This window comes from Chlorocebus sabaeus, chromosome 21 (genome assembly GCF_047675955.1).
Source record: "Chlorocebus sabaeus isolate Y175 chromosome 21, mChlSab1.0.hap1, whole genome shotgun sequence".
In the NCBI taxonomy this organism is placed as follows: Eukaryota; Metazoa; Chordata; class Mammalia; order Primates; family Cercopithecidae; genus Chlorocebus; species Chlorocebus sabaeus.
Window position 1 is genome coordinate 57,594,975 of NC_132924.1, and position 26,363 is coordinate 57,621,337.

General features: G+C 35.8%; 1 protein-coding gene across 13 annotated transcripts in view; it reads right to left on the reverse strand.

The window, feature by feature from the left end:
* The window catches only part of PPP1R9A (protein phosphatase 1 regulatory subunit 9A), a 395,072-nt gene that overhangs the window by 38,455 nt on the left and 330,254 nt on the right, over positions 1 to 26,363 (reverse strand). For all 13 annotated transcript variants that reach the window (XM_073009120.1, XM_038004639.2, XM_038004633.2 and 10 more), the window contains 4 exons: positions 12,172 to 12,225; positions 9,459 to 9,688; positions 7,852 to 7,948; positions 7,580 to 7,751 (listed from right to left, as the gene is read on the reverse strand). In XM_073009120.1, coding sequence (XP_072865221.1) covers positions 7,580 to 7,751; positions 7,852 to 7,948; positions 9,459 to 9,688; positions 12,172 to 12,225 — 553 coding nt within the window. The remainder of the gene's footprint in view (positions 1 to 7,579; positions 7,752 to 7,851; positions 7,949 to 9,458; positions 9,689 to 12,171; positions 12,226 to 26,363) is intronic.

Below are 26,363 nucleotides of genomic sequence, written 5' to 3' on the forward strand. Positions count from 1 at the left end.
TTTTCTTAATATTACTGTGGTCAAATTTACCAAACCTTTTTATGATTTGGAATTTCTGTGTCTTAAGAAATCATATGAAACCTACATTTTCTTCTAAGCGTGTTAAGTATCGTCTTTCAAATTTGAGACTGTAATCCATTTGGAACTTATTTCATGAATAATGTGAGGTGGAATCCAATTCATTTTTTTCCATACGGATGGTCAATTTTCCTAGCACCATTTATTAGTCCATCCTTTACCCACAGAACTGCAGTGTCTGCTCTGTATTATTCTCAAATTGACGTAAATGTGTCAGTCTGCTTCTGGACTCCGTATTCTGCATATTAGTCCACTTGACAGTTGCTGGGTCTACACCACATGGTCTTAATCACTTTTACTTCATAATGAATCTCAGTATCTAGAAGAACAAGTTCCTCACCTTGTTCTTCCTCAGGAGAACCTGGCCCTTATTCTGGGCCAAGCAATTCATCCATATACATTTTAGAAACAACTCACTATTCCAGAACACAACTATGTAAACAGCTTAAATCTCATAAAAATGTATTAACTCCATCTCCAATTAAATTGTTTGTTAAGATATACAAATCTGCACTCCACTAATGACAAAAAAGAAAAACAAAAACAAAAAAACATATTCAATGTATTTTCCAGGGAGTATAACCTGTAGCTCACTGCCCTTCAATATTTATAAAAAGCTAATTTAAGAACTATAACACATGAATGGGAGATATCTTAATGAATACTCAGCTTGCACTCTCCTGCAAATATCTTTTTTTCTTTTGTTTATTTATTTTTTTGGAGACAGAGTCTTACTCTGTCGCCCAGGCTGGAGTGCAGTGGCCTGATCTTGGCTCACTGAAACCTCAGTCTCCTGGGTTCAAGCGATTCTCCTACTTCAGTCTCTTGAGCAGCTGGGATTACAGGCACTGCCACCAAACCTGGCTAATTTTTGTATTTTTAGTACAGACGGTGTCTCACCATGTTGGCCAGCTGGTCTCGAACACCTGACCTCAAGTGATCCACCCACCTTGGCCTCCCAAAGTGCTGGCATTAGAGGCATGAGCCACCGCACCTGGCCTCTCCTGCAAATATTATAATTTATCAATTAGAATTTATAAATTATATCTGTAGGTATCCACTAAAAGAAGAATAAAAGCTAATATAGAGAAAAATGAAATAAGAAGAAAACACTTGATTAATTCAAAAGAAGGCCAGAAAACACAAAAGAACAAATAGGAAACAAATAGTAAGATGTTAGATTTAAACTCTACATATTAGTAAATAAATAGCAACTTTTAAAGTGCATTTAAAAAATAGAGATAGACTAATAAAAAAACAACAATTACATACTGTTTACAAGAGTTATAGAAAGGTTGAAAGCAAAAGGATAAAAAAAGATATGCAATACAAACACTAATCAAAAGATAGTTGACACAGCTCTCTAAATACTGGATAAAGTATATAGTAAGGTGAAATACTAGGAATAAAGAGGAATACTTCCTAATGATCAAAGGACAATCTACCAGAAAGACTGAACAATTCTAAACTGAATATATCTATTAACATCACCTTAAAACACATAAAGCAAAAACTGACATAGCCAGAAAATAGATAAATCCACAATCACAATGTGAAATTTTTTACACATCTCTTTCAGTAATATATCCTAGAAGTTTTGAACAATATAATTAAAAAACTGGGGCAGGGCACGGGTGGCTCACGCCTATAATCCCAACACTTTGGGAGGCCAAGGCAAGTGGATCACCTGAGGTCAGGAGTTCGACACCAGCCTGGCCAACATGGTGAAACCCCATCTCTACCAAAAATGCAAAAAACAAAATTAGCGGGGCGTGGTGGCTGGTGCCTGTAATCCCAACTACTCAGGAGGCTGAGGCAAGAGAATCACTTGAACCTGGGAGGCAGAGGTTGCAGTGAGCTGAGATCACACCACTGCACTCCAGCCTGGGAAACAAAACTTCCTATCAAAAAAACCCAAAAAAACATAAAAACAAAAATGACTTGACATACATGACAGTCCTTTCCTCCCCTTTCCCCTTTCCCTTTTCCCCTTTCTCCTTTCCCCTTTTCTTTCCTTTCCTTCTCTCTCTCTCTCTCTCTCTCTCTCTCTGATAGAGTTTTGCTCTTATCACTCAGGCTGGAGTGCCATGGGGCGATTTCAGCTCACTGCAACCTTGGCTTCCTGGGTTCAAGCAATTGCCCTGCATCAGCCTCCCGAGTAGCTGGGCACCTGCCACCACGACCGGCTAATTTTTTTGTATTTTTTAGTAGAGACAGGGTTTCACCATGTTGACCAGGCTGCTCTCGAACTCCTGACTTCAGGTGATCCACCTGCCTTGGCCGCCCAAATTGCTGGGATTACAGGTATGAGCCACCGTGTCCGGCCATGACAGACTTTTCTACCTGAGCACCAAGCTAGTCAACAGTACCATGATATCCTATCCATCCCCTCTCCTCAGTAGCTTAATTCCTTTTACTGAACACTATTTTGTATATTTGTATGATGACATTAGCCAACACTGAGGGTTACTATGTGAAAATATCTTAGTAAAATCATTAGTGGATCTCCTTTAAGGATATTATCAATATCAACAGCACCGTTTGCCACAAATCATGCATTATTTTACTTGTTACCAGTAATTGTATTTTCCTTTAGCAGTTTGTTTTTATCTTATAAATACTGTGAATAATATAATTGACAAGGGTTTCCTTTTCCTTCTGGTAATTAGAAAGCCTAGAGCCAAATTGAGGGTCCAACCTTATAAAAAGTGTAATTGTGATATATTTGGTTGCAGCATCATTTCTGGTTCCATTCATTCTTCTCTCTCATCTTACCACTTTCAGTTCCCCTATCCTGTCACATAAAGTGTCTCTCCAAATTACTTCCAGACAGTACATGAATAAATGAATTATGAGAATTTTAAAACACATGGGTAGTGGAAAAGACAGATACTCTTAATGGCAGTGCATTTTCTCTTGTTATTCCTGATAAAGACCCTATTTATTAAATCTGAGTAAATTTCAGAGAAGTGAGTAAATACAGAGAAATAAGATTCTCTAACAACTGGGTCACAAGAAGCAAATACCAAGTAGATGAGGCCTGATGACCACAGAATTGGCTGGCTTCAATATGTAAGCTGACTCAGAGTTCCACTCAAATGTCTACAATTTCTGGGTCTGGGATCAGGGAAGTTGAGTTTAGGATACACGTGCAGAGTACCACCTTGGGGATCTACTTGCAGGGTATCTGGGGTCTTACTGCAACAGCCAAACCATTTTGTGGAAAAAGAGTAAGAGAGAGGAGAGGAAATAACAGGGATTATTTTCATATTCTTATGCTCCTTCCTCTAGGATAGTTTAAAATTAGCTAGGAAGTACCTAAGAAATATTCCTATTTTTTAAAAAATCCAAGACTGAGTAATTAATTTCAGCCACAATCTATTATGAAAGTCTAGACTTTTCTATGAGCTTATAGGAAAGATTATAACTTTCCTATAATCTTTTATAATCCTTCCTATAATCTTGCAATTTAAATATTTTCTTCTTGCTCAGTTTTCATTAGAGCTAAGGAACAGTAAGCAACTAAGGGAACAAAGTATAAAATGCTTTATATAACCCTCCTTGTTCACACTTTTGGGAAGACAACATGCAGTATTACCTAACAGGTGGTCCACTGACGGAGTAGGTACGTGTGAGAAGGAAACGAAGCAACACTTGGTAGCAATATTCAAACTTCACAGAAATCCTTGAGTTACATTTACAGACCTGCAAGTGACTAAGTTCCTGTTATGCCTCAAGACTGTGAATGGGTCGCAATGCTTACAAAATTATGTACAAACCTTTCTGCAGTCAAAGCCCACTTTCACTCCAAGAACACACTATGCCATTTCAAATGGCTCTACCTTTTTAACATAAAGACTATGAATCAGAAAAAAATTATGCTAATGTTATTCAATTTTCTCTTCTTTGAACTCCCTCTCATCTTTTGAGATGCTTACATAGTACCTTAAATTCTATTTATTTGTCTCCTACCAAACTTTTCCTCTTTCATCCTTGATCCCACAAATCATATACCTTGCAGTATAATCAGCAGGACCTAGTACTTTCTTTCTGCCTAGTAGCCACTCTTTCTCTTACAAGTCAGTGTGCCACCTAAAGCCTTCCTGGAAGCAGGTTTTCAGTGTTCAAAATAATTTTTTAAATGATATCATACTTACTCCTGATCTCTCATGGTAGAACAGCCAGAATATGCCTTCATAGGTAACTTCCACCTACTGGCTCTAGTCTTTCTTTCAGTATCTCTGTGGGATATGCATAATCCTTTAGCAAACCAGCCTACAAAATATTTGAAGCTGCAAACGGTATCAACCTAAGGATCCTGGAATTTCTAGAAGCACAGAATGTGTTGCTTCTGTGACTTTTCTAGAAAATCCAATAAAACTAATATTACAAGCTTTTAGCCTACCAAGATCACGCTAACATACCTATTCTCTGTTTTTATCCTAATCCTGGCATTATTTAGGCACTAAGAAATGACAAGCATGAAAGAGCAGCAGGGCATAATTATCATTTTTCCTCTCCTGGAGCACAAGGAAAATACTTGACCAGCACACTGGTATAAACTAGAATGGATTTGGGGTCTGTTATGGCTCTTGGTGGAAAAAAATTTGTTACACTGGCTTTCTGTAATCATGATAAGAAAAAAGTGTTAGATTATATTCAATAACAAATTTGTATTGATGATTGTTATCAAAATTTTAATAATACTTGAGTTGGCTTAGGTTTTAGAGATAAACACACAAATGGTGGTCAAACATAATTTTAAATTTGTGCTAAATTTCTGTATGGTTTGGAAAAAGCTTTTACTCCTCAAAAATCTGTAATTCAATATTGAGACTCACATCATTTTGGATGAGCATGAGTACACATGAAGGAACGGCTGCTCAGAGGCTCTTCCTTCCTCCGTTGCCTGCCTTCCCTTCCTTTTACTATTTCATTCTGACCGTTTTCATTGATCTACACTTGATTATTCTTTTGCTTAATGAACTACCTCAATGCCTAAAAACATGCTAAACCACTCATCCTACCACTCTAGTGCCTGAAAAGCAAACAGAATTGGACAGTCGGTAGAAAGTGGGGAGCATGACACTTGCATCTCATGAGCAGGAGCCTCGGGAACTACTGGAAGTGCTATCCCTCTCCTGGTACAAAACGGTGGTGGTGGATTTTTAAATGTGGAATGGCCTATGTTAGGTCTGCAGCCTTACTTTTCTTTCTAAACCTCTAGTATTTCAGCGTTCCCTAGCAACAGAAGCAAAGGATCAATTTAGAAAAGTGCTTTCCAGAGCATTCCTATCCAGCTACTGACCAAGCCATTTTAGTTTATGTGATCAAGCAATTGAAATTCAAAGAGATTTATCACTGACTGTCCTCAGAGCAAAACTAGAAGAGCACTTGATATGTATGCTACTAATATCTGAGATGACTGATTCTACCTCTACTGCACAAGCATGGATTGGTTTCAGTAAGAATTAGTAGTCTCCACATCTCACTGTGAACCGACAGTGTTGCTAGGGAAACTGACAATTATGTGGCAAAATGGAGGGTGTAGAATAGAAAAAGGGTTCAGAAGAAATGTAAGGTTTTGATCCAAATCGGCATGTTAATAGTATAGTGTGTTGATCTTCCATAGTCATATAATTTAATAAATACCATTAATTATATGTTTGACAAGATACAGATGTCTAAACTGAAAGAAATGAATAGAAATGAAAAGCTACTAGATACTGCTCATATTTTGTGTATGCCACAGCAGGAATATGTATTTATTATATATAAACTATAATTTTTTAAAAGTTAAAATATTCAAAAAGGTAAAAAATTTGGTTTGATTTCTGATGTTTTTCTTTAGATATCAATCTTATAGTGTTCCAGGTATAGAAATTATAATTCCATAAGAGCTCGAATAAATTACTTTTTTGGCTTCAAAGACTAAATCATATAGTCTCAAAACAGATCATAAAGTGGTGAAGAAAGAAATACTACTTTTAAAATAATATACACAGTAATGTCAACCCAGAGAAGCTAAATACTCTTCCTGAAGTCACACAGCTCCTCACTTAGTGGTAATGCTAATGCTAAATCCTCCTCTTTCAGCTGCCTAAGAGGCACTATTTATAAATTACATCCTGTTTAGGGAAAATCCATTAGAAGGATATAAACCCAGTGAATGGATTCAAATCTCCAGATATCATTTTAATTTTAAATGAAGATTTCTAATACTTTCCATTTTTAATGGCTAAGAGTTTAGTTCTAAAAGTTCATGATAGGATATAAACACTTATCAGGAAAACCTCACTGGAGACATTTTAATATGTGAGAAAGATCATGAAAAATCTAAAAAGCCCATTATAACAGGGTTTTACTGCACGTCAAAGTGTTGCCTCTGAGTTGTCGGTCCTGTCATGACAACCCTGCTGCACTACATTCTTTTATTTTCATTTTCCAGGGACTACTATGTATATATTTAAAAAGATGAAGCCACACATTCCTGTGTATTTATCTTTATAATTATGTTTTCTAATTTGCAAATACACCACAGATATTAAAAGTCATTCATGTTCATACACGTACAATCTAAGAATAAGAATGGTGTGTGTGTAAGAACATAAGTAATTTATTTATGGTTGGTGTATGAATGAAGATAATCATCTATAATCATTTATAATACAAAATGTCTCCAGTGTTTTGGTCTTATTTCGTCTTTGACATGAAAGACCTAAGTATACATGAGTACACCATGGTAAAAGCACAAAACTATATGGACTTCGTTAACTACGTGAATCTCAAGTGCCAAAAGTAGCAGTCTGCCTTCTGATATTATGAAAAAGATCTTTATTCTAGTGACTTAAACATTCTAAAGCTTGGCTGGGCGCGGCAGCTCATGTCTGTAATCCTAGCACTCTGGGAAGCCAAGGCAGGTGGATCACCTGAGGTCAGGAGTTCGAGACTAGCCTGGCCAACAAGGCAAAAGCCCACCTCTACTAAAAATACAAAAATGGGCCGGGCGTGGTGGCACATGCCTATAATCACAGCTACTGGGGAGGCTGAGGCATGAGAATCGCTTGAACCTGGCAGGCGAAGGTTGCAGTGAGCTGAGATTGCACCACTGTACTCCAGCCTAGATGACAGAGTGAAACTCTCAAAAAAAAAAAAAAAAAAAATCTAAATCTTATTCATTAACACATAAGTAGTGTAGTTCATCCTAGATAGGATGAACTATACAATTTATAAGGCAGTTTATTAAATCTGTCAAATTTATGATGATTTTAAAATAGTATTTAGCTTTTCTTTAGCTGGGATTTATTAATTCTACATATTAAAGTATTTATTTTTGATAAGACAAGAGCTAAAATGATTGGCTACTATTTTGACAAGCCTTTTCTTCTTTCCCACAGAAGGAAGGTATTTCCAACTTTTAAATCTCTGGGCCAGAAAAAGAAAAATAAAAGACCAATTACACAGTTATGAAAAATGATTTTTGTGGTTGGGTTAAACAAACCTTGACTTAAGCCATCTTGGCAAGATGTTTGCTTGACATCCAAGTTCTCCATGGTATCCCCTTTAGAGACTTCACCAAGAGATGTTCTTCTCTCAAAGATGTTGTTATTATTGTTAACTTGAGTGCCATTTTGCTTCAGTAGCCTGAATACCTCAGCTTCCAAATCTCTAATCTAGGAAAAACAAATCCATTCATAAAACTCTAAACCAGCACTCCTCTCCAAGTACAGCAAAACCATCTTATTATTTAGTGTCTTAGGGAACACAACTCACCCGCACTTGGAGGCCTTGCACTTCCACAAGATGAGCTTTTTCCAAATCTTCTATTTTCTTTCTTTCTGCTTCCTGTCTTTTGATGAAATCAAGCTCTCTTAAGAAGAAAATAATAGTTCTGATTATATCATACACTCAATAAATGAAAGTTCTTATCTGAAACAATAAACTGCATAGTAGGATAAGCAACTGAACAGTTATTTAAATGGACAACATTCAATCAGTTAGAGGAAAATGTATAGTAATGAAAGAAACCAAAACATCTTTAATGGGTCACAAGGCAAAGAAAAATGATTTAATTCTGCTTATTATAGCTTATTATAATTTTCTTTTGTAGCTCCTGATTCTAGAATACCCATACATATTTAGATAGGAATGACTGCACTAATGATCCAAGTTGGGTAATTTAGTCGAGACAATTACTTGTCAGGTAGAAATAATTCCACTTTTCCAATGTCACAAGCGTAGTACAGTAAACTGATGTAACTAGATAAGAGTTCAAAAAAGATAACTATAAGATTTATATGAATAACAGTGAAGAGGGGCTGGGTGGGTCAGAAACATCAAGAGGGGCACTCACTTATAGACCTAAGGATAATAGGGGGAGAAGAGAAATAACTCCATTTTGAAAACCTGGAATAGAATATGCAAATTTAGCAAAATTTACTATAAAATTATTTCATGAAAAAGAGTTTGGCAAAAAGTTAAAACAGTGATGTATTGAATTTATAGTCACAGAGAATAATTACTCCCCTTTTATCAAGAAATTTTTGATAGCAATCTCTTTTAAATATTAAAAACATCCTTTCCATAATAGGAAATAATAGAAATATGGTGAATCTTACAAATATGCTTAGCTTCTGAGGCCTGGCATGGAAAGCTAGAAAAGGTATTGGCACTACTTATTTGTTCTAACTAGCCAGAAGTAACTGATGAAAAAAATCTAGTAAAAATCTCCGTGGTCAGTCTCCGTGACATTACATCGAGATCCAAGAGATGGAAGCAAAGGAGCAGTAGCTCAGAAACAGCTGCTGAAAATCAAAAACAGAATGTGGTAATGGTCTCTCTCCCTGCAGTGAACTGAGGCCCTCCTGATTCTCTCAACAGCTGAGAAATGCAGAGTGGCAGGGCAGGGGGCCTTGCTAGTCGATATGTGCGCTGTCTGTAGTGGGAAATTCTGTAGCTACTGATCTAAGAATAGAGGAGCAGCCTGATTCAGGCCCCAGCTGCGGCTTGCGTGCTCCACATCCAATAGTCAGTCATTCTGTATGACTTTCAGCTGGGCTTCTTGCTTCTAAATCACAGAGGTGTTTCAAAAAGAATAAAGAAATTCAGATGTTTTAACAGTTACTAACAACAATTAATTATCAAAAACAGCCAAGAGGCCTGGTAGTCAAAAACTATAAAATATACAAAACATAATCTCATGAAAAAGTAATAGAAGTGACTTCCAAAACTTAATGTGTATTTACGCTGTAACTATGCTCCTGGATAGGAAAGATATCTCTGAGGTCATCTTTTTTATTCCACTAGATATTACAAAATTATTGGACATAAACCTTCTTTAGACAAACATAACTATTCTTTAGTCATTAGAAGTTGCTTACTTTTGTTGAAAATCCTTGATCAACTTCTTTGCCTTGTTGTATTTCTTTTCCAAGGCCTGATACTGGCTTTGAGTCTCTTTGAGATGTTCATTCACTGTGTGGCATAATGTTTGGGCCTCAATCCAGTAGCTTTCCAACTTCAACATTCTTTCCTTATTCTCTTCTATGTTTTGTTGGAGTTGGGTTTTTTCTAGTTCCCACCTCACTTTCTCATTTTCTGCTGCCTGCAGCTGGAGAAAGCAAATGTCAAGGAAAAGATAATTTGGCCATTTTGTAGCAAAAATCTCTCATTTTTATAGCATGTTTTAGATCAAGTTCTGTTATCATAAATAATCACTGAAACCACTTAAGATGAGAAAAGCAAGCATTATTTTTATAAATCCATAGATGATAAAATGGAAGCCTTGAAAACTGAAATGATTTGTCCAAGGTCACACATTTGATAATAAAACATGGATTGGATTCCACATTGCATGATATTTCCATCACATCATGTGATCTGAAATGCTGTGAGCAGTAAAAGATGTTTCAGAGTTTGATAGGGATCTCTTTTAAATATTAAAAACGAATGTCAACATGTTTTGAGAGTTTTTTAAAAATATACAATCATATATAAAAAGTTAACTAAAAAGGGAGTGGAGAGGGGCAGGGAGGAGAGAGGAGTTAGAAGCACAGTATGGCCTAATGGTTAAGAAGGGGTCTCTGGAGTCATTCAGCATAGATTTGAATCCCAGTTCTGCCATTATTGGCCATTAAACCTTGGACATGTAATTGGAGTTCTCCAAGACTCAATTATATCATCCATACAACAGAATTGTGATATAACACATCAGTATGCTTGAAATAGCTCCTTGGGCACAAGAATCATCTGATAAACATTAACCACTTTCACTCTGCTTTTAAACCTTTTGATGATCTTATTTTGTTCATTATTTCAATGAACATGACACAGTCTACAGTTCACTATTTTACATGTAGTGTAATGAACTTCTCAAGCTTTATAAACCTAAATTCCCATAAAAATATAAAAGATAATGTAAGTAAAAGTATAAACTGTTGCTTGGTTAATTTAAGTCCCTCCCACGGAACAGAAAGCCGTAACCAGCTTTTTGTTTTTCTGCTTCTAGGGACTCTTAGGAATAGATAGTAAACTAGTCTAATACCCTCATTTCTACAGAAATCCAAGACTGATCATTTAGGTGAGGGCTCAAAAGTCATTCCCAATAACTCTCTGGCCTTCAAACTGGTACTTTATCTACCCTATATGCCTTCTTTAAAGTTCAAAATGATGCAAAGTCATTATAAACTATCAATGTTCAAAATCATATAGCATTTAGCAAAAGTAAACATGTATTTATATACACACACATCTATGTTTTTGCAAATATTTTTAACTAAATACATTTGCAAAACAGTTTACAAAGTTAGAAAGCAGCCAAAACAATTTCAAGATTAGGAATTCTATTATCGAAATGAATAATAAAGAATCATTAATCTGTGGATGTTACATGCCACCGTAATGATGAAAAAATATAAAATGCTAATTTATAGTATTTTCTAAGTTAAATGTCTATAGTCTAATACATAAGCTCCATTAAAACATTTACAATCACAGAGAAAAAGAGATCTTTTTAAAACAACAATTTAAAAAATCTTACATTCTTTCTACGTCAAGAGACAATAACAATTTAAAACAGGAATAGGTTATTTACTGCATCTTTTATTAAGCAATGATTTGTATCAAGTTGTTTAGCAACCACTACTAATTTGAAATTATTATTCACGGAGCTGGATTAACACTGTGAATGACGTATAGATGTATTTTCACTACAGAGCTGCAGAGTAAATTAGCTGAGAATAGCATTTAACCAAAATAGCCTTGGTAATTCATCTCCATTTAAAACACATGGAGAAACCAAAACAAGTGTTCAATGTGAACAACAAAACAGATCATTAGTGGTGGTGGTGGTGGTTGGGGGGTGAGTATGTCTTAATTTTTAACAGACGAGGGAAATAAAGAATATTGCTTTAAAAGTAATTTAAAACATATTTTTAAATCTTCGAAATTGTATATCTGATAAAACTAAACAAAATTGCTAGAATTGGGTCTCATACAAGTGCCTTAAAGTTTGTCAATTAAAATATATAGACTAATAATACATAGTCCCCTTTATCAAGACCTTTTCTCCCCCACAAATTTAAATTATATGAACCAAACAATCAAAAATTTCCAGTAGTACCTGGCACTTAAAATAAATTATGCATGTATTAAGTTTATAATATTTAATTATTAGAAATTAGAACTTGTTTATAAAAAATTGATGTGCTACACTAAATTTGTTCCTACAAATAAATGATTAAATCTATTTATAATAAGGTAAGTAAAGAGGAGATATAGTAGCTTTGCTTAAGGAATTAGTAATCAAAACATACTTTGCAAGCTTGAACCATTAAAAACATTACTTAAGGAAATCTCAGAGGCCACATATGTGCAAATACATAAATATATATATCTAAAATATTGTGTAATTTGCACTGAGGGGGATGTGGGTGTTTGCTCTCACTGGCAAGTTTGTCTATGTACCTAACAGTGAAAATGAATCTATCACATTTGTATTCTTTCAAATATACAGGGAGAAATCCTAGGGTTGAATTTATTCATAGTATCTGAAGTTTAAAAAGTAAAATTCAAACACCATGTTTCGGTGCTTACCTTGGTCTTCAATTTTTGAATCTCTGCTTCTGTAACTGCATGTTTGATTTGCAACTGAAAATTGAAAAGAAAGAAAAAATCTGAACTAAGAAAGTGTATCTATATTTGTAAAGCCTCAGCAGCTACAAGAATGCCTTATTACATAGTAAAAGGCCTAGAAAAGTGCTGCAGTGCAGCAGGTTGTAAATTAAAGTGTCTACTGTGTGAAATGACACTGGGTGCAAACTAATTAAACACAGTTTATGGTCTATACTCCCTAACATCAGATTAGGTTACCAATTTAATTGCTCAAGGACCAAGAGAAGAAAACGCTTTTTACTGCCCTCTTTGCAGCTCTTCCTTTATGGTTTGAGTGTCAAGGAACTGTTTCCTTGCTAAGCCTAGCTAACTGAACGTCATAAGCAGGCAAGTGAGCTGGTAGTGTGATTTAATTCCAAACCTGGCAGTGTGAAGATTTATTCCAAATCTGCAAGAAAGGTGGTGCTATGGTCCTGTGAGTTGCAAGCACATTCTGCTCAGCAGCTCGGCTGCAAAGGGAGAGAGGAGGACTGCAGTTGCACGGGGAAATCTCTGATATATATTTTTTATTTTAATTGCAAGAAACGTACAGATCCAGATTTCTGTCTTCCAAAAGATCTGCTCCTTTTAAAGACTCAGATCCCCAAGAGCTTCTGCTACAGCTTATTAGCATAAGAGTAACAGTTTACATTTGTTTTGCTTGTCCCTCCCCCGCTTTGTTTTCTTTGTAAGGGAAGAAGAACAAACTGAACGAATCATTCATTTTCCTTAGGGGATCAATAAATACTTCCAAATTTAAGGAAACAACCTATGGGTTCACAATTTCTTGTCTGAAATCCTTGGGGCCAGATGTTTTTGGAAGTCAGCATTCTTCCAACTTCAGAAAGGTAGTTAAGACGTATCTTCTACAAATTGTTTATTATCCACAGCAGGGTCTTTAGAGGCACTCTATAGTCAAACACATGACTTATTTTTGCCACCAAACATGAATATTCCCACTAAGTGAGGTACATAAAGACTGTAAATAGCATCCTGTTAGGTCAGGTTGTACCACTAAATTAGTTTGACACAAAATTACAAAAAAGACTGGGGGCATTTTGGATTTAAGACTGTATACATGAGGGACCATAAACTTTTACCATTACTGTAATCAAGTAAGGCTAAGAGGTTTTCTTATCAGAAGTGAGTGAGTCTGACAGAAGGACAGAAATGTGGAGTTTTCAGACTAGCAATGTGAACCTGTGGAGACTATAGCACCTTCTAAACCTCAGCCCTCTCTTGGGTTTGCAACCTGTATTCCCTTGGTTTTTACCAAGTTCGTGGGGACACGTGGGAAGGATGATAAGGGGAAGATGGAAGAATCAAGGACAGGTTTATTCGACCCCCTTGGATGCCAGTGGCTAACTGCCCAGAACCTGAGGGTTCCTAAGTTCCTTGTAAAGTGCTCCCTCCTGTTATGCAAAAGGCCATGAGGTCTGCACTGCCACAGCTCTTGTTACTGCTCTTGGTGCTGAGAGGTGATTTTGAAACTTTTTAGTTTGATTCTGCCCCACTCACACTGCTTACATTCTTCCTGACCTCGTCATTCTGACCATCTTGCTGGTGTGGCTATTACTCCTTGCACCCTCACTGGCTCCTAGGAGCTTCTATGCTTAAACAGTTTCTAGAGTAGGACCGTATGTGGAAATGTTATTTTTATAAGGCACAAAATCTGGCTCTTTTAGTTTCTTATCACAGCACAAGTGGTACAATTCTTACTTACCTGCCTTTAGCAGATGCTCAGAGCATTAGTGCACCTGGCAAGGAATCTAATCACAAGTTTTCTCAATGACTAGATTGGAAGAAGGTATAAAGACACAACAGTGCTGCTCAGAAATCCCTGCAATTCCCTATCCCCTCACTGATGAGGTCTATGCTCATCCTAAGTCCTAGCCTGGATTGATCTTTTGGAAGCCTGACAACACCAGGCTAGCCAGTCAGACAGGCTTGAATGCCCAGTGGATACTCCAACTGTAGGCTCTTCTGAACTCATTTTAGACACAGGAAGACTAGAGATTAGAGAAGACAACCAACCTGGTCTCGTCCTCACAGTGAATCACCATTAAAACCAGGACTAAAACCTGGATCTTCTCGTTCTGATTCAATGCCATTTTCCTTAGAAAATAAGGATCAATTCAATAGGCATTCATTGAAGAGTTGCTATGTGCAGCATGCTGTGAAAATAACTTTTTCTCCCTCTAATAAATATTAAGGCTAATCTCCCCCACCAGTATAAACTATAACGTAAAAAAGGGCAAAAGTACTTAGACATTAGACACATTATTTATATATAAATCTACAAAAACAATGTATATGCACACACACATATATGGCTATGTGCGAAGGAATCCAGAAAATCCATACACTTAGGTGATTCTGGAGGATTTGCAATTGTTATTGACAAGATCTACTTCTTGTTCTTTCAACCATGTGCCAAGCATGAAGGGTAGTTAACTTAGACTGAATTCATCTCTGGCCTACCATGTACTCTATGGAGCATTAGAAAATTACTTAACCTCTCTTATTTCACTTTCCTCGCCTGCAAAATTCAGTTCCGTATAAGTCATAACCTTCCTTATTGGATGATTAAGTGATATAACCCATATAAAGCACTTAGCACAGTGGCTAGCATAGAGTACGTCCTCAATAAACTCAGCCAGGACCAAGAGAGAATGGTCTGAAGAACTCAAATATGATTACCCCAGCTTCATCTCGCAGTTAAATGTGCTAACGGCTGTAAAATGTCACACCTGAAGTAAAATGAACACCTCTGATTCTATTTAAAGAGAAGCAAGAAATCAAAAGGGCAGATTTCACAGTTACTGCACTATGGGCAAGTGCCAGATTTTATTAACTCCTGGTAGGGTAACCAAATACGTGGCATGCAGCTTGTTGGGATTTTGGACTTTCTTTTCTCAGATCACTGTGTCCTCTATAAGTTGCTTCTCTGGACCTCAGTTTCCCATATGAAAAATGCTAGATGGAACTCCAAGAGCCCTTTCACATATGACAGGTGTCACATTTACGAAACGAAGAACCTGAAGGTAGTTGTCAAGGTTGCAGAGTTTAGAAATTCTTGTCCTGAGCCAATATTTTCCTTCTTGTGAATAAATACACTAGATTAATCCACAAACTGTGGGACAAACCCAGGTAAAACTGTGAAACAGCCCATGTTGATCTATTCTACCCTTCCCATCTCACCAAAAATGGGTAACAGGAGGGAACTGAACTAATTAGCAGTGAGGTGAGAACAACTGCTGAAAGTCTGGACTGTTACTAAGTACAGCTAAATTCTTTACATATAGGAAAGCAGAATGAATTGTGTAAATTCACATATTATTCAGAATGGACAAAATTTTCTTAGTACACATAAGGCCTAAAATTTAAAATATGTGATTATTTTAATTCTGTATGTACATTAAGAGAATTTTTACAAATCCATCACTATTGACAAGAAAAGCATCAAAAATACACTAACTGAACTCTTTCATTTTACATAGTATGGACCTGTGTCTAGTGAGCTTACGTTGGAAGGCTATTAGTTGCCAAAGCCAGGTTTTAGAAATCTCAGCCCATGGTTCTTTCCACTAATACTAAATTTCTTACATCTGTAAGCCCCTTTATTTTTAATCATCTTCCTTTATCATTGCAAATGACTGGGGGAGGCAGGGCAGGTGTTGTGAACCTCATGGTTCAGATGAGGAAAGAGGCTCAGGGAAGTCACACACCTTCTTCAAGTTCCCACTAGAAACAGGTGGTGGAGTGGAAGCAAAACCAGATTTGACTCTTCCTACCTCTTCCTTCCTCCCTTAACCATGTATCGAACTGAACCAGTTGCTTTGGGATATATTTTTCATTTACTCTTTCCCCAAACCCCAAGGCATATGTCATCATCATAACCTCTCAGATGAGAAGTTATTACTCCAACTGGAAACCATGGATCACTTCTGGTAGTCTGAGCATTCTGACACTGAATGCAAAATGGTGCTAAATCAGCTGCTGTTGTTATTAATGAAGCTTAGAAAGCACACCTCCACCTCCCTTAATAATCAATCGGCATTTAGTGACTGAGACTATGTGCTAGGTACTATGCTAATCACTGAGGATACATGAACATGACATAGAATCTACCTTCAAGATACTTCATGGAGATTAATAAATACCACCTTGTAAGAATTCTCCAGATCACCCTGTGAGAAAGGTCAGAGGCAACTTGCTGCTGGATGGCTTGTTTAGTCTTTTGTTCTATAGCAAGATCAGATGTCATGTGTCTTTGGCCTGTTTGTCCAGACGTGGACCCTACTTTCCAAGCAAAGTGAGCAAGATAGACCCAAGATATCTCCATTTCATGAGGAAAAGAAAATTGCTTTTCACAGGGGTGAAGGACCTTGACAAAAGGAGCATAGTTGGTTAAAGGTTGAGTGTTCTTACCCTAGAGCAGTTCCCTTTCCACATGTTTAAGAGATTTATGTCAAGAATCAATAACCTTTTCAAAGTACAGGTCCAAGAGTTTGCAAGAATGGTCAGGTAGGCTGCCTGCAGGGATAGAAGGTCAACAGGGCTGGTTAATAGAAATAGAGCCTGAAATGCCTGCTGGAGTTTTTGGGCTTCAGAGAAGCTAGGTTTGGAGAAAAGACTTGGGATTAGGAGAGCATAAATAAAAAGAAAAGGTTAAGAACTGCAGGTCAAAGTCTTTTAACTTACAAGACCATCTTTTTCATCTCTTTTGTCATCTTTAACACGAAAGCCATAGATATGCACCTCAGGATTTCAGCACAAATAAACATACACATTCCTATGAGAACAGGAGCTTTCATTTAACATTCTGAAGGTGTACCTGCTGTGTATAATTTTTTTTTCAAAAAGATGAATACAGAACATGTACTCATATTACTGGATCGATATAATCCAAATATAACTGTGCTAAAAATAGAAACATCCTTTACACAGAAACTTAAATAGGTGAGACTGAACTTTTGCCCTCTCTCTACTTATCCTGTGAGAGCATGGAAAACATTTTTCTTTAAAAAGTGAAAAAAATCTTTGTAGGAAACGTTTTAAGAGAGCTCTAGTTCTAGAAATATTACAATCAGATAAGAGCAACATTTTCTGCTGTTGCTTTACAAAAGCAAATCAATAACTAATATTTGCAGAGAACTTTATAAAGTGCTTTCTAGATTGGAATCTAAATTTTTACAGTTATATTTATGAGTATTTGAGTGATGTATTACCTACAACAATGTGGCTTCACAAAAGAAATCAGAGTTGTTTTTAACTACATTTTGGTGTTAAGTTGAAGCTTTGCCACAATTCTTTGTAATTTCTGCTGAAAAGTTTACATATGGTATCTATCTTACTTATTAACAAAAGTGTTTTACCTACGGAATCACGTATGCAAAATGAACTAAAACTGGCTGACTGAACAATATCACAATCTAATCTGAATGGTAACACTAATTGCAGCATATGTAGCATAGGGTGAGATTCTCTAACAAGGTCACTCCCTAAGTAGGTACTCATAAACTTGTTATTAATGATGCTGCTGCTGGATGTAGTTGATGGCCTATAATTACAGCTCTTTTTTTAAATAAGTAACTGTTTGCTATTAAGTAGGCAGCAATTTATAGCTTCCCTACATGTTAGTGGAAACTTTCATAAAGATAACTTAATGTTATTATCCCACACATTTTATAACTTTTCTAGATTCTTTTTCATAGACTTAAATAAAATAAACCAACTTTTAGACTCCATTTTTTCTTCAAGAGAAATGTAGAATTTTAAAAAATTGTTGCTATTGCTGTGACTCCTAAGGAGGAATGGCAAGGGAGAAATTGGACAGTCAGTTTAAATGGCACCTGGCTAACAGTTCCTGAGCCAGCCTCGCTGTAACTTCCACTAAATTACCAGTGAAATCACATTAAAAACAGAAAAACTCATAACCAAAAATGAACACAACTAAAAACAACAGTTCATAGAATATAAAAGAGTCATGAAGTTGAATTAAGAAAAATCTATCCAAGATTCCCTCTGACATCAGGGAGACACTTCGTACCACCCTCATTGATGGCTTGAGATCCATTCTGTCCCAAGCAAAAAGTGGACAACCCCTACTGTCTTGCCCAGGAATGGGGCGTCAAACCAGGCGCTCTAACTTTCTCAGTATTACATATTTGTTCAGAAAGCGACTGTTAGGGGGAAATGCAGGAAGGTGGCTGATGCATGGCACACTGCATACTTTCAGCTGCAGACCCTATATAGATGGGTGGCTTCAGTAAGTGCCGTGGTAGCAGTGAATACTGGAAATTTTATCTCTTTAACTTAGAGAACTGTGTGGCAATACTTGGGAGTATCTCACCATAGTACAGAGAATTGCCCTAGATGTCAGACTGCTAGAAAACAGCAACTGGGCTGGAAACAAGGCACCTAAATATCCCTCCTAATCTAAGTCCAGAAATGAGATTCATAATCAAAAATGAATAATTACTAACCAATTACTAAAAGGTTTTTGTCTCACTTCAAGATAAAGAAAGAAAAAACAGGCCACCTTAGGTCTACTAACAAATACTGCAAATCAAGGTAAAGAAAATACCAACTTGAACACACAAATAAGTAAACTTGTGAAAATGATGTATCCTATAAGCAAAAAAATTTTAAGATCACTTTTTGAAATTCTAGGATGAAAAGAAAGTACAGCAAGAAAGAATGAAGAGTAAGAAAACTAAACATTTAATGAGAGAATTAAGTCATGTTAGAAGTGCTAAAAAGCATAAGCGAATTTGAAGTTAAAAGCATATTTAATTCAATTAAACTGTACACTTAAAATGATGAAGATAGTAAACTATACCTGTATATTTTTCCCAATAAAAAATTAACAAAAAGCATAATTAATGCTACAAAAAATAAAATCACTGATATGACAAGACAAATTTAAGAAACAGTCTCAGACACAGAAAAAAAGACAAATTAAATAAAATGATAAAAATGTCATAGATACTGATGACAGTGTTTCTTGAAAAAAACGGAAATAGAAAAAAAACTGAAGGAAACATTAATGAACTAAAATGAAAACAAAACAAAAACAAGAGCAATGCAAGCAAATTAAAAAGAAAAATAATCAATGAAAGAAGGCCTATTTCAATAAATTGTGCTGAAAACTTTTGAAGTACAAGGTGAAAACAATACAAGCATCCAAATGCAAGCTTTATGTCAGACTTTTCCTTTAAAACACGCTTAAAACAATAAAACTTGCCCTACCACTTTTTCAGGGAAAAAGTTCGTTAATGAATTAAAATGTCATTCTTAGTATGGGAAGATCATGGAAACTATATCCTCCACAAATACTAAAAAAAAGTACTTAAAGATATACTCTGAGAATGAGAAAAAATTCAGAATATAAGAATGAAGAAATTATTCTTTAAAATGAATAATAGTGGATACTGATTAACCTGAGAGTATAATGTTGTAAATATCATTAGAAAACTAACCAAAAACATGTTTTTAAAAAATGTGACAATCATATTTTAATAATCTCTCTTAGAACCCAAGATTGTATCAAAATCTTCCATATGAAACATTCAAATGATTATTTGAATTCAAATTATATTTTGTTCTTAATCTTTAATATTTTAATTTTTAATTTTAATTTTAATTTCATTTTTGATATTTTAATTTTTATTTTGTCCTTAAATTTTTAAACACTTTTCAAAAACTTAAAGACAAGCCTTAGTAAAAGCCAATAAACATAAAAGAAACATATAGCATAAAACAAGGTGGGAACACCTATACCTTGCATAATTATAATTATAAACTTAAACTGATTAAATTTTCTTAGTAAAAAATACAGACTCCAATATTATATTTTTATTTGTTTATTTATTTTAAGACAAGGTCTCACTATCTTGCAAAGATTGGGGTGCAATGGCACAATCACCACTCAACTGCAGCCTCGACCTCCCAGGCTAAGGTGATCCTCCCACCTCAGCCCTCTGAGCAGCTGGAACCACAGGTGATTATATTATTTTAAAGCTACTATAAAACAAAGTGCTACAATTAGGTGTATGTTAAAAATAGGTACACACTTATACACTGGTGTTTATCCAGCAACTGCAAACAAAAGTAGCAGTAAGAATACTGACATCAAAGTATACTTAAAGGTTGATAAATCTTGAAGTCATATTTTACGTACTTTCAATATGGCATCAACCTAGATAACCAAAGCTGTAAGACACAAAATACAACAACGAGGTATAATTTCAGTCTATATAATTCTCAATTTCCTAGATTAAGTAAGGAAAAATGAATACGGATCCAGAGGTCTAGAACACATCATGTCACTTTTACCAAAAACACCCATATTAATCTACAATGAAAGCATCACATTCAAAAAAAGAAAAACTTGACACTATTATCTGGCCTCAATGTAATAAAATATTTAAATAGATTAAAAAGCTACAAATTGAAAAGTTTCCTCAATTGTTCAAGTCAAAGAGGAAATGAAAGTCAAAATAAAAAATACAGACTATTTATGAAGTGATGAAAATGAGAAGAATGCACGTTGAAACGAGATGTGGCCAAAGGCATAATAAGAGACAGGTTCATAATTTTGACTGCTTTCATATTTAAACAACCAAGTATGACAATAAATGCAGCATTGGTTGCAAGAAGTTAGAATATGAGTAATCAAACATTCCTAAGAGAAATAGGATGATGGAATAAGTAAAAATACAAAGTTAGGGAGGGGGAAAGTGCCAGTGCAATACAACATAGCAAACTAACATGAGTTATTCCCTGTCTCTCTTGAATTCAACTTTGGAGATGTCAAAAAAGAAAAATAGACTATGTATGGGCTTCAGGGTCTTATTCATCAATTAACAAAACAGCTGGTGAGAAACTCATACAGAACACAAATGGTTGCAGATGTCTTTGGAAAACTGAGGATCTGAAGCAGGAGAGTACAGTAACCAGGAATGGGGGCCAGCAATTTAATTTTTCATCTTCTCCATATAACCTGGGTAAGCCTGTATCTGGAGGTACATCAGGGATAGCCTATTTCAGGCCCTGAAGCTTGGACCTCCTAGACACTAACTTATCCTTTAGTGCCTTTGGTAGAAACCTTTGGTGTAATGTGGTAAGTTGCAGCACCAGAGATAATAGTGAATTAACACTAGGGCAGCACCAGAATCCCATTACAGTTGGACACAAAGAAGTACAGGTGAGCTGGAACTAATTATTTCGTAAAAAGTACACTTACAAATATATGTAACTAAAACTCTTCAAATACAAAAAGTTGGCAACAAGAGGAGAGGTAGAGGATGGTATGCTGAGGGTATTATTTTGTTAAATGATAAAGACATGGATATTGATCTGCTTTATACATTGCCAGGAAAAAAAACCTAAGACTAAGTCAAAATAAGTCAGGGTAATACAATACAAATGTACAACTTTTAAGCAGCAGATAAAAATTTGACATACCTAATGGCAAGTAGGTAGAAAGACTTAAAAAAGGAACAAGAAGAAAGCATGGACACTGTAAAATATGAAATAAGGTGGCATACATAAGTTCTAATATTAAAGTTATTAAGGTAAATGTAAATACATTTGACTCACCAACTAACTGAAAAATACTCCCAGAGTATTATAAAAGTAAGATGTAGAAATAGGTTGCCTAAACGAAACATTTAAACAAGAGAATACAGAATTGTTGAAAATAAAGGGATGGAAAAACTAGATGCTGTGAAACAAATATAAAGAAAAGAAAGCCAGAGTTAATTTTTCATTATGAGACAAAATATAATGTGGGACAAAGTGCACCATAAGGGAGAAGAGAGATGTTATAAATGAAGAAGTTGTAATAATCCTCAACATATATGCAGTTAACAACAAAGATGTAAAATATCTAAAACTACCACTGGTAGGATTACAGGAAGAAATAAATGATGGTAACTGGTGATAATAATATATGCTTTTTCAGATTTGGTAGATCATGTAGACAAAATATAAGCCATAGTATAGAAAAAAATGTGTATATGTGTTTGTATTATTAACCTTATTTATATTACGGTGGCTCATGCCTGTAATCCCAGCCCTTTGGCAGGCCAAGGCAGGTGGATCACCTGAGGTCAGGAGTTTGAGACCAGTCTGGCCAACATGGCGAAACCACGTCTCTACTAAAAATACAAAAATTAGCTGGGTGTGGTGGCGCATGCTTGTAATCGTTGTGCTCGTTTATAAAAGTAATTTCTGAAAATAAAAAAATAGGGAAAAACTTCCTAATTTATATTGAAGCAAATACAATCTTTGCGGCAGTTAAAAATGTTTTTTTGTTATAACAGATTTTTGGGAAACAGGTGGTGTTTGGTAACATTAAAAAATTCTTGAGTGGTGATTTCTCAGGTTTTGGTAAACCCATCACCTGAACAGTGTACGCTGTACCCAATGTGTAGTCTTTAAGCCCTCACCACCCCACCTTTTCCCTCGAGTCCCCAAAGTCCAACATATCACTCATGCCTCTGTGTCCTCATAGCTTAGCTCCCACATATCAGTGAGAACATACAGTGTTTGGTTTTCCATTGCTGAGTTACTTCACTTAGAATAATAGTCTCTAATTCCATCCAGGTTGCTGTGAATGCCATTATTTCTTTCCTTTTTATGACTGAGTAGTATTCCATGGTACATATAAAGCACATTTTCTTTAGCCACTCATTGATTGATGGGCATTTGGGCTTGTTCCATATTTTTGCAAATGCAAATTGTGCTGCTATAAACATGTATGTGCAAGTATCTTTTCTGCACAATGACTTCTTTTCCACTGGATCAAATGAAAGAACTTTTAGTTCTTTAAGGAATCTCCACACTGTTTTCCATAGTAGTTTACATTCCCACTAACAGTGTAAAAGTGTTCCCTTTTCACCACATCCATGCCAACATCTGTTATTTTTATTTTTATTTTTTGATTATGGCCATTCTTGCAGGAGTGAGGTGGTATCACATTGTGGTTTTGATTTACATTTCCCTGATAATTGGTGATGTTGAGCATTTTTCCATATGTTTGTTGGTGGTCATTTGTTTATCTTCTTTTGAGAATTGTATATTAATTCATGTCCTCAGTCCACTTTTTGATGGGATTGTCTGTTTTCTTCTTGCTGATTTGTTTGAGTTCTTTGTAGATTCTAGATAGTCGTTCTTTATCAGATGTATAGATGGCAAAGATTTTCTCCTAGTCTGTGGATTGTCTCTTTACCTGCTGATTGTTCCTTTCAAGGAACAGCAGCTTTTTAGTTTAATTACGTCCCATCTATTTACCTATGTTTTTGTTGCATTTGCTTTTGGATTCTTAGTCATGAACTCTTTGCCTAAGCCAGTGTCTAGAAGAGTTTTTCTGATGTTATCTTCCAGAATTCTTGTGGTTTCAGATCTTAGATTTAAGTATTTAATCCATTTTGAGTTGATTTTTGCATAAGTTGAGAGATGAGGATCCAGTTTCAGTCTTCTACATCTGGCTTGCCAATTATCCCAGTACCATTTGTTAATAGAGTGTCCTTTCCCCACTTTATGTTTCTGTTTGCTTTGTCGAACAACAGTTGGCTGTAAATATTTGGGTTTATTTCTGGGTGCTCTATTCTGCTCCATTGGTTTATGTGCTTAATTTTATACCAGTACCATGCTATATTGGTGACTTATAGTATAGTTTGAAGTTGGGTAATGTGATGCCTCCAAATTTGTTCTTTTTGCTTAGTCTTCCTTTGGCTATGTGGGCTCTTTTTTGGTACCATATGAATTTTAGTCCTGAATGGTACTGTTAAGAATGATGGTGGTATTTTAATGGGAATTGCATGGAATTCGTAGATTGCTTTTTGCAATATGGTCATTTTCACAATATTGATTCTACCCATCCATGAGCATGGAATGTGTTTCCATTTGTTTGTGTTGTCTGTGATTTCTTTCAGCAGTGTTTTGTAGTTTTCCTTATAGAGGTCTTTTACCTTCTTGGTTAGTTATATTCCTAAGTATTTTATTTTTCTTTGTAGCTATTGTGAAAGGTGTTGAGTTCTTGATCTGATTCTCATCTTGGTCGCTGTTGGTGTACAGCAGAGCTACTGATCTGTGTACATTAATTTTGTATCCTGAAACTTTGCTGAATTCATTTACCAGTTCTAGGAACTTTTTGGATGAGTCATTAGGGTTTTCTAGGTATACAATCATATCAACAGCAAACAGTGACAGTTTGACTTCCTCTTTACTGATTTAGATGCCCTTTATTTCTTTCTTTTTCTTGTTTGCTCTGGCTAGGACTTCCAGTACTATGCTGAATAGAAGTACTGAAAGTGGGCATCCTTGTCTTGTTCCAGTTTTCACAGGGAATGCTTTCAACTTGTCCCCGCTCAGTATAATGTTGGTTGTGGGTCTGTCATAGATGGCTTTTATTACCTTAAGGTATGTCTCTTCTATGCCTATTTTGCTGACGGTTTTCATTGTAAAGTGATGCTGGATTCTGTCAAATGCTTTTTCTGCATCTATTGAGATGACCATGTGATTTTTAAATTTTAGTTCTGTTTATGTGATGTACCACATTTATTGACTTGCATATGTTAAATCATTCCTGCATCCCTGGTATGAAATCCACTTGATCATGGTAGGTTATCTTTTTGATATGCTGTTGGATTCAGCTCACTAGTATTTTGTTGAGAATTTTTGCACCCATGTTCATCAGGGATGTTGGTCTGTAGTTTTCTTTTTTTGTTATGTCCTTTCCCGGTTTGGGTACTAGGGTGATATCAGCTTCACAGAATGATTTAGGAAGGATTCCTTCTTTCTCTGTCTTTTGGAAAAGTGTCAATAGGATTGGTACCAATTCTTCTTTGGATGTCTGACAGAATTCAGCTGTGAATGTGTATGGTCCTGAACTATTGTTGTTGGCAATTGTTTTACATTATTTTTTCTTTTTTTATTACAATTTAAGTTCTGGGATACATGTGCAGAACATGCAGGTTTGTTACATAGGTATACATGTGCCATAGTAGGTTGCTGCACCCATCAACCCGTCATCTACATTAGGTATTTCTCCTAATGCTATCCCTCCCCTTGCCCCCCACCCCGACAGACCCCGGTATGTGACGTTCCCCTCCCTGTGCCCATATCTTCTCATTGTTCAACACCCACTTATGAGTGAGAACATGTGGTGTTTGGTTTTCTGTTCCTGTGTTAGTTTGCTGAGAATGATGGTTTCCAGCTTCATCCATGTCCTTGCAAAGGAAATTAACTCATCATTTTCTACGGCTGCATTGTATTCCATGGTGTATATGTGCCACATTTTCTTAATCCAGTCTATCATTGATGGGCATTTGGGTTGGTTCCAAGTCTTTGCTATTGTGAATAGTGCTGCAATAAACATACATGTGCATGTGTCTTTATGGTAGAATGATTTAGAATCCTTTGGGTATATACCCAGTAATGGGATTGCTAGGTCAAGTGGTATTTCTGGTTCTAGATCCTTGAGGAATCTCCACACTATCTTCCACAGTGGTTTAACTAATTTACTCCCACCGACAGTGTAAAAGCATTCCTATTTCTCCACATCCTCTCCAGCATCTGTTGTTTCCTGACTTTTTAATGATTGTCATTCTAACTGGTATGAGATGGTATCTCATTGTTGTTTTGATTCACATTTCTCTAATGACCAGTGATGATGAGCTTCTTTTCATATGTTTGTTGGCCGCATAAATTTCTTCTTTTGAAAAGTATTGTTCATATCTTTAGCCCACTTTTTGATGGGGTTTTCTTGTAAATTTGGTTAAGTTCCTTAGATTCTGGATATTAGCCCTTTGTCAGATAGATTGCAAAAGTTTTCTCCCATTATGTAGGTTGCCTGTTCACTCTGATGATAATTTCTTTTGCTATGCAGAAGCTCTTTAGATTAATTAGATCCCATTTGTCAACTTTGAATTTTGTTGCTATTGCTTTTTGTGTTTTAGTCATGAAGTCTTTGCCCATGCTTGTGTCCTGAATGGTATTGCCTAGGTTTTCTTCTACGGTTTTTATGGTTTTAGATATTACGTTTAAGTCTTTTAATCTATTTTGAAATAATTTTTGTATAAGGTGTAAGGAAGGGGTCCAGTTTCAGTTTTCTGCATTTGGCT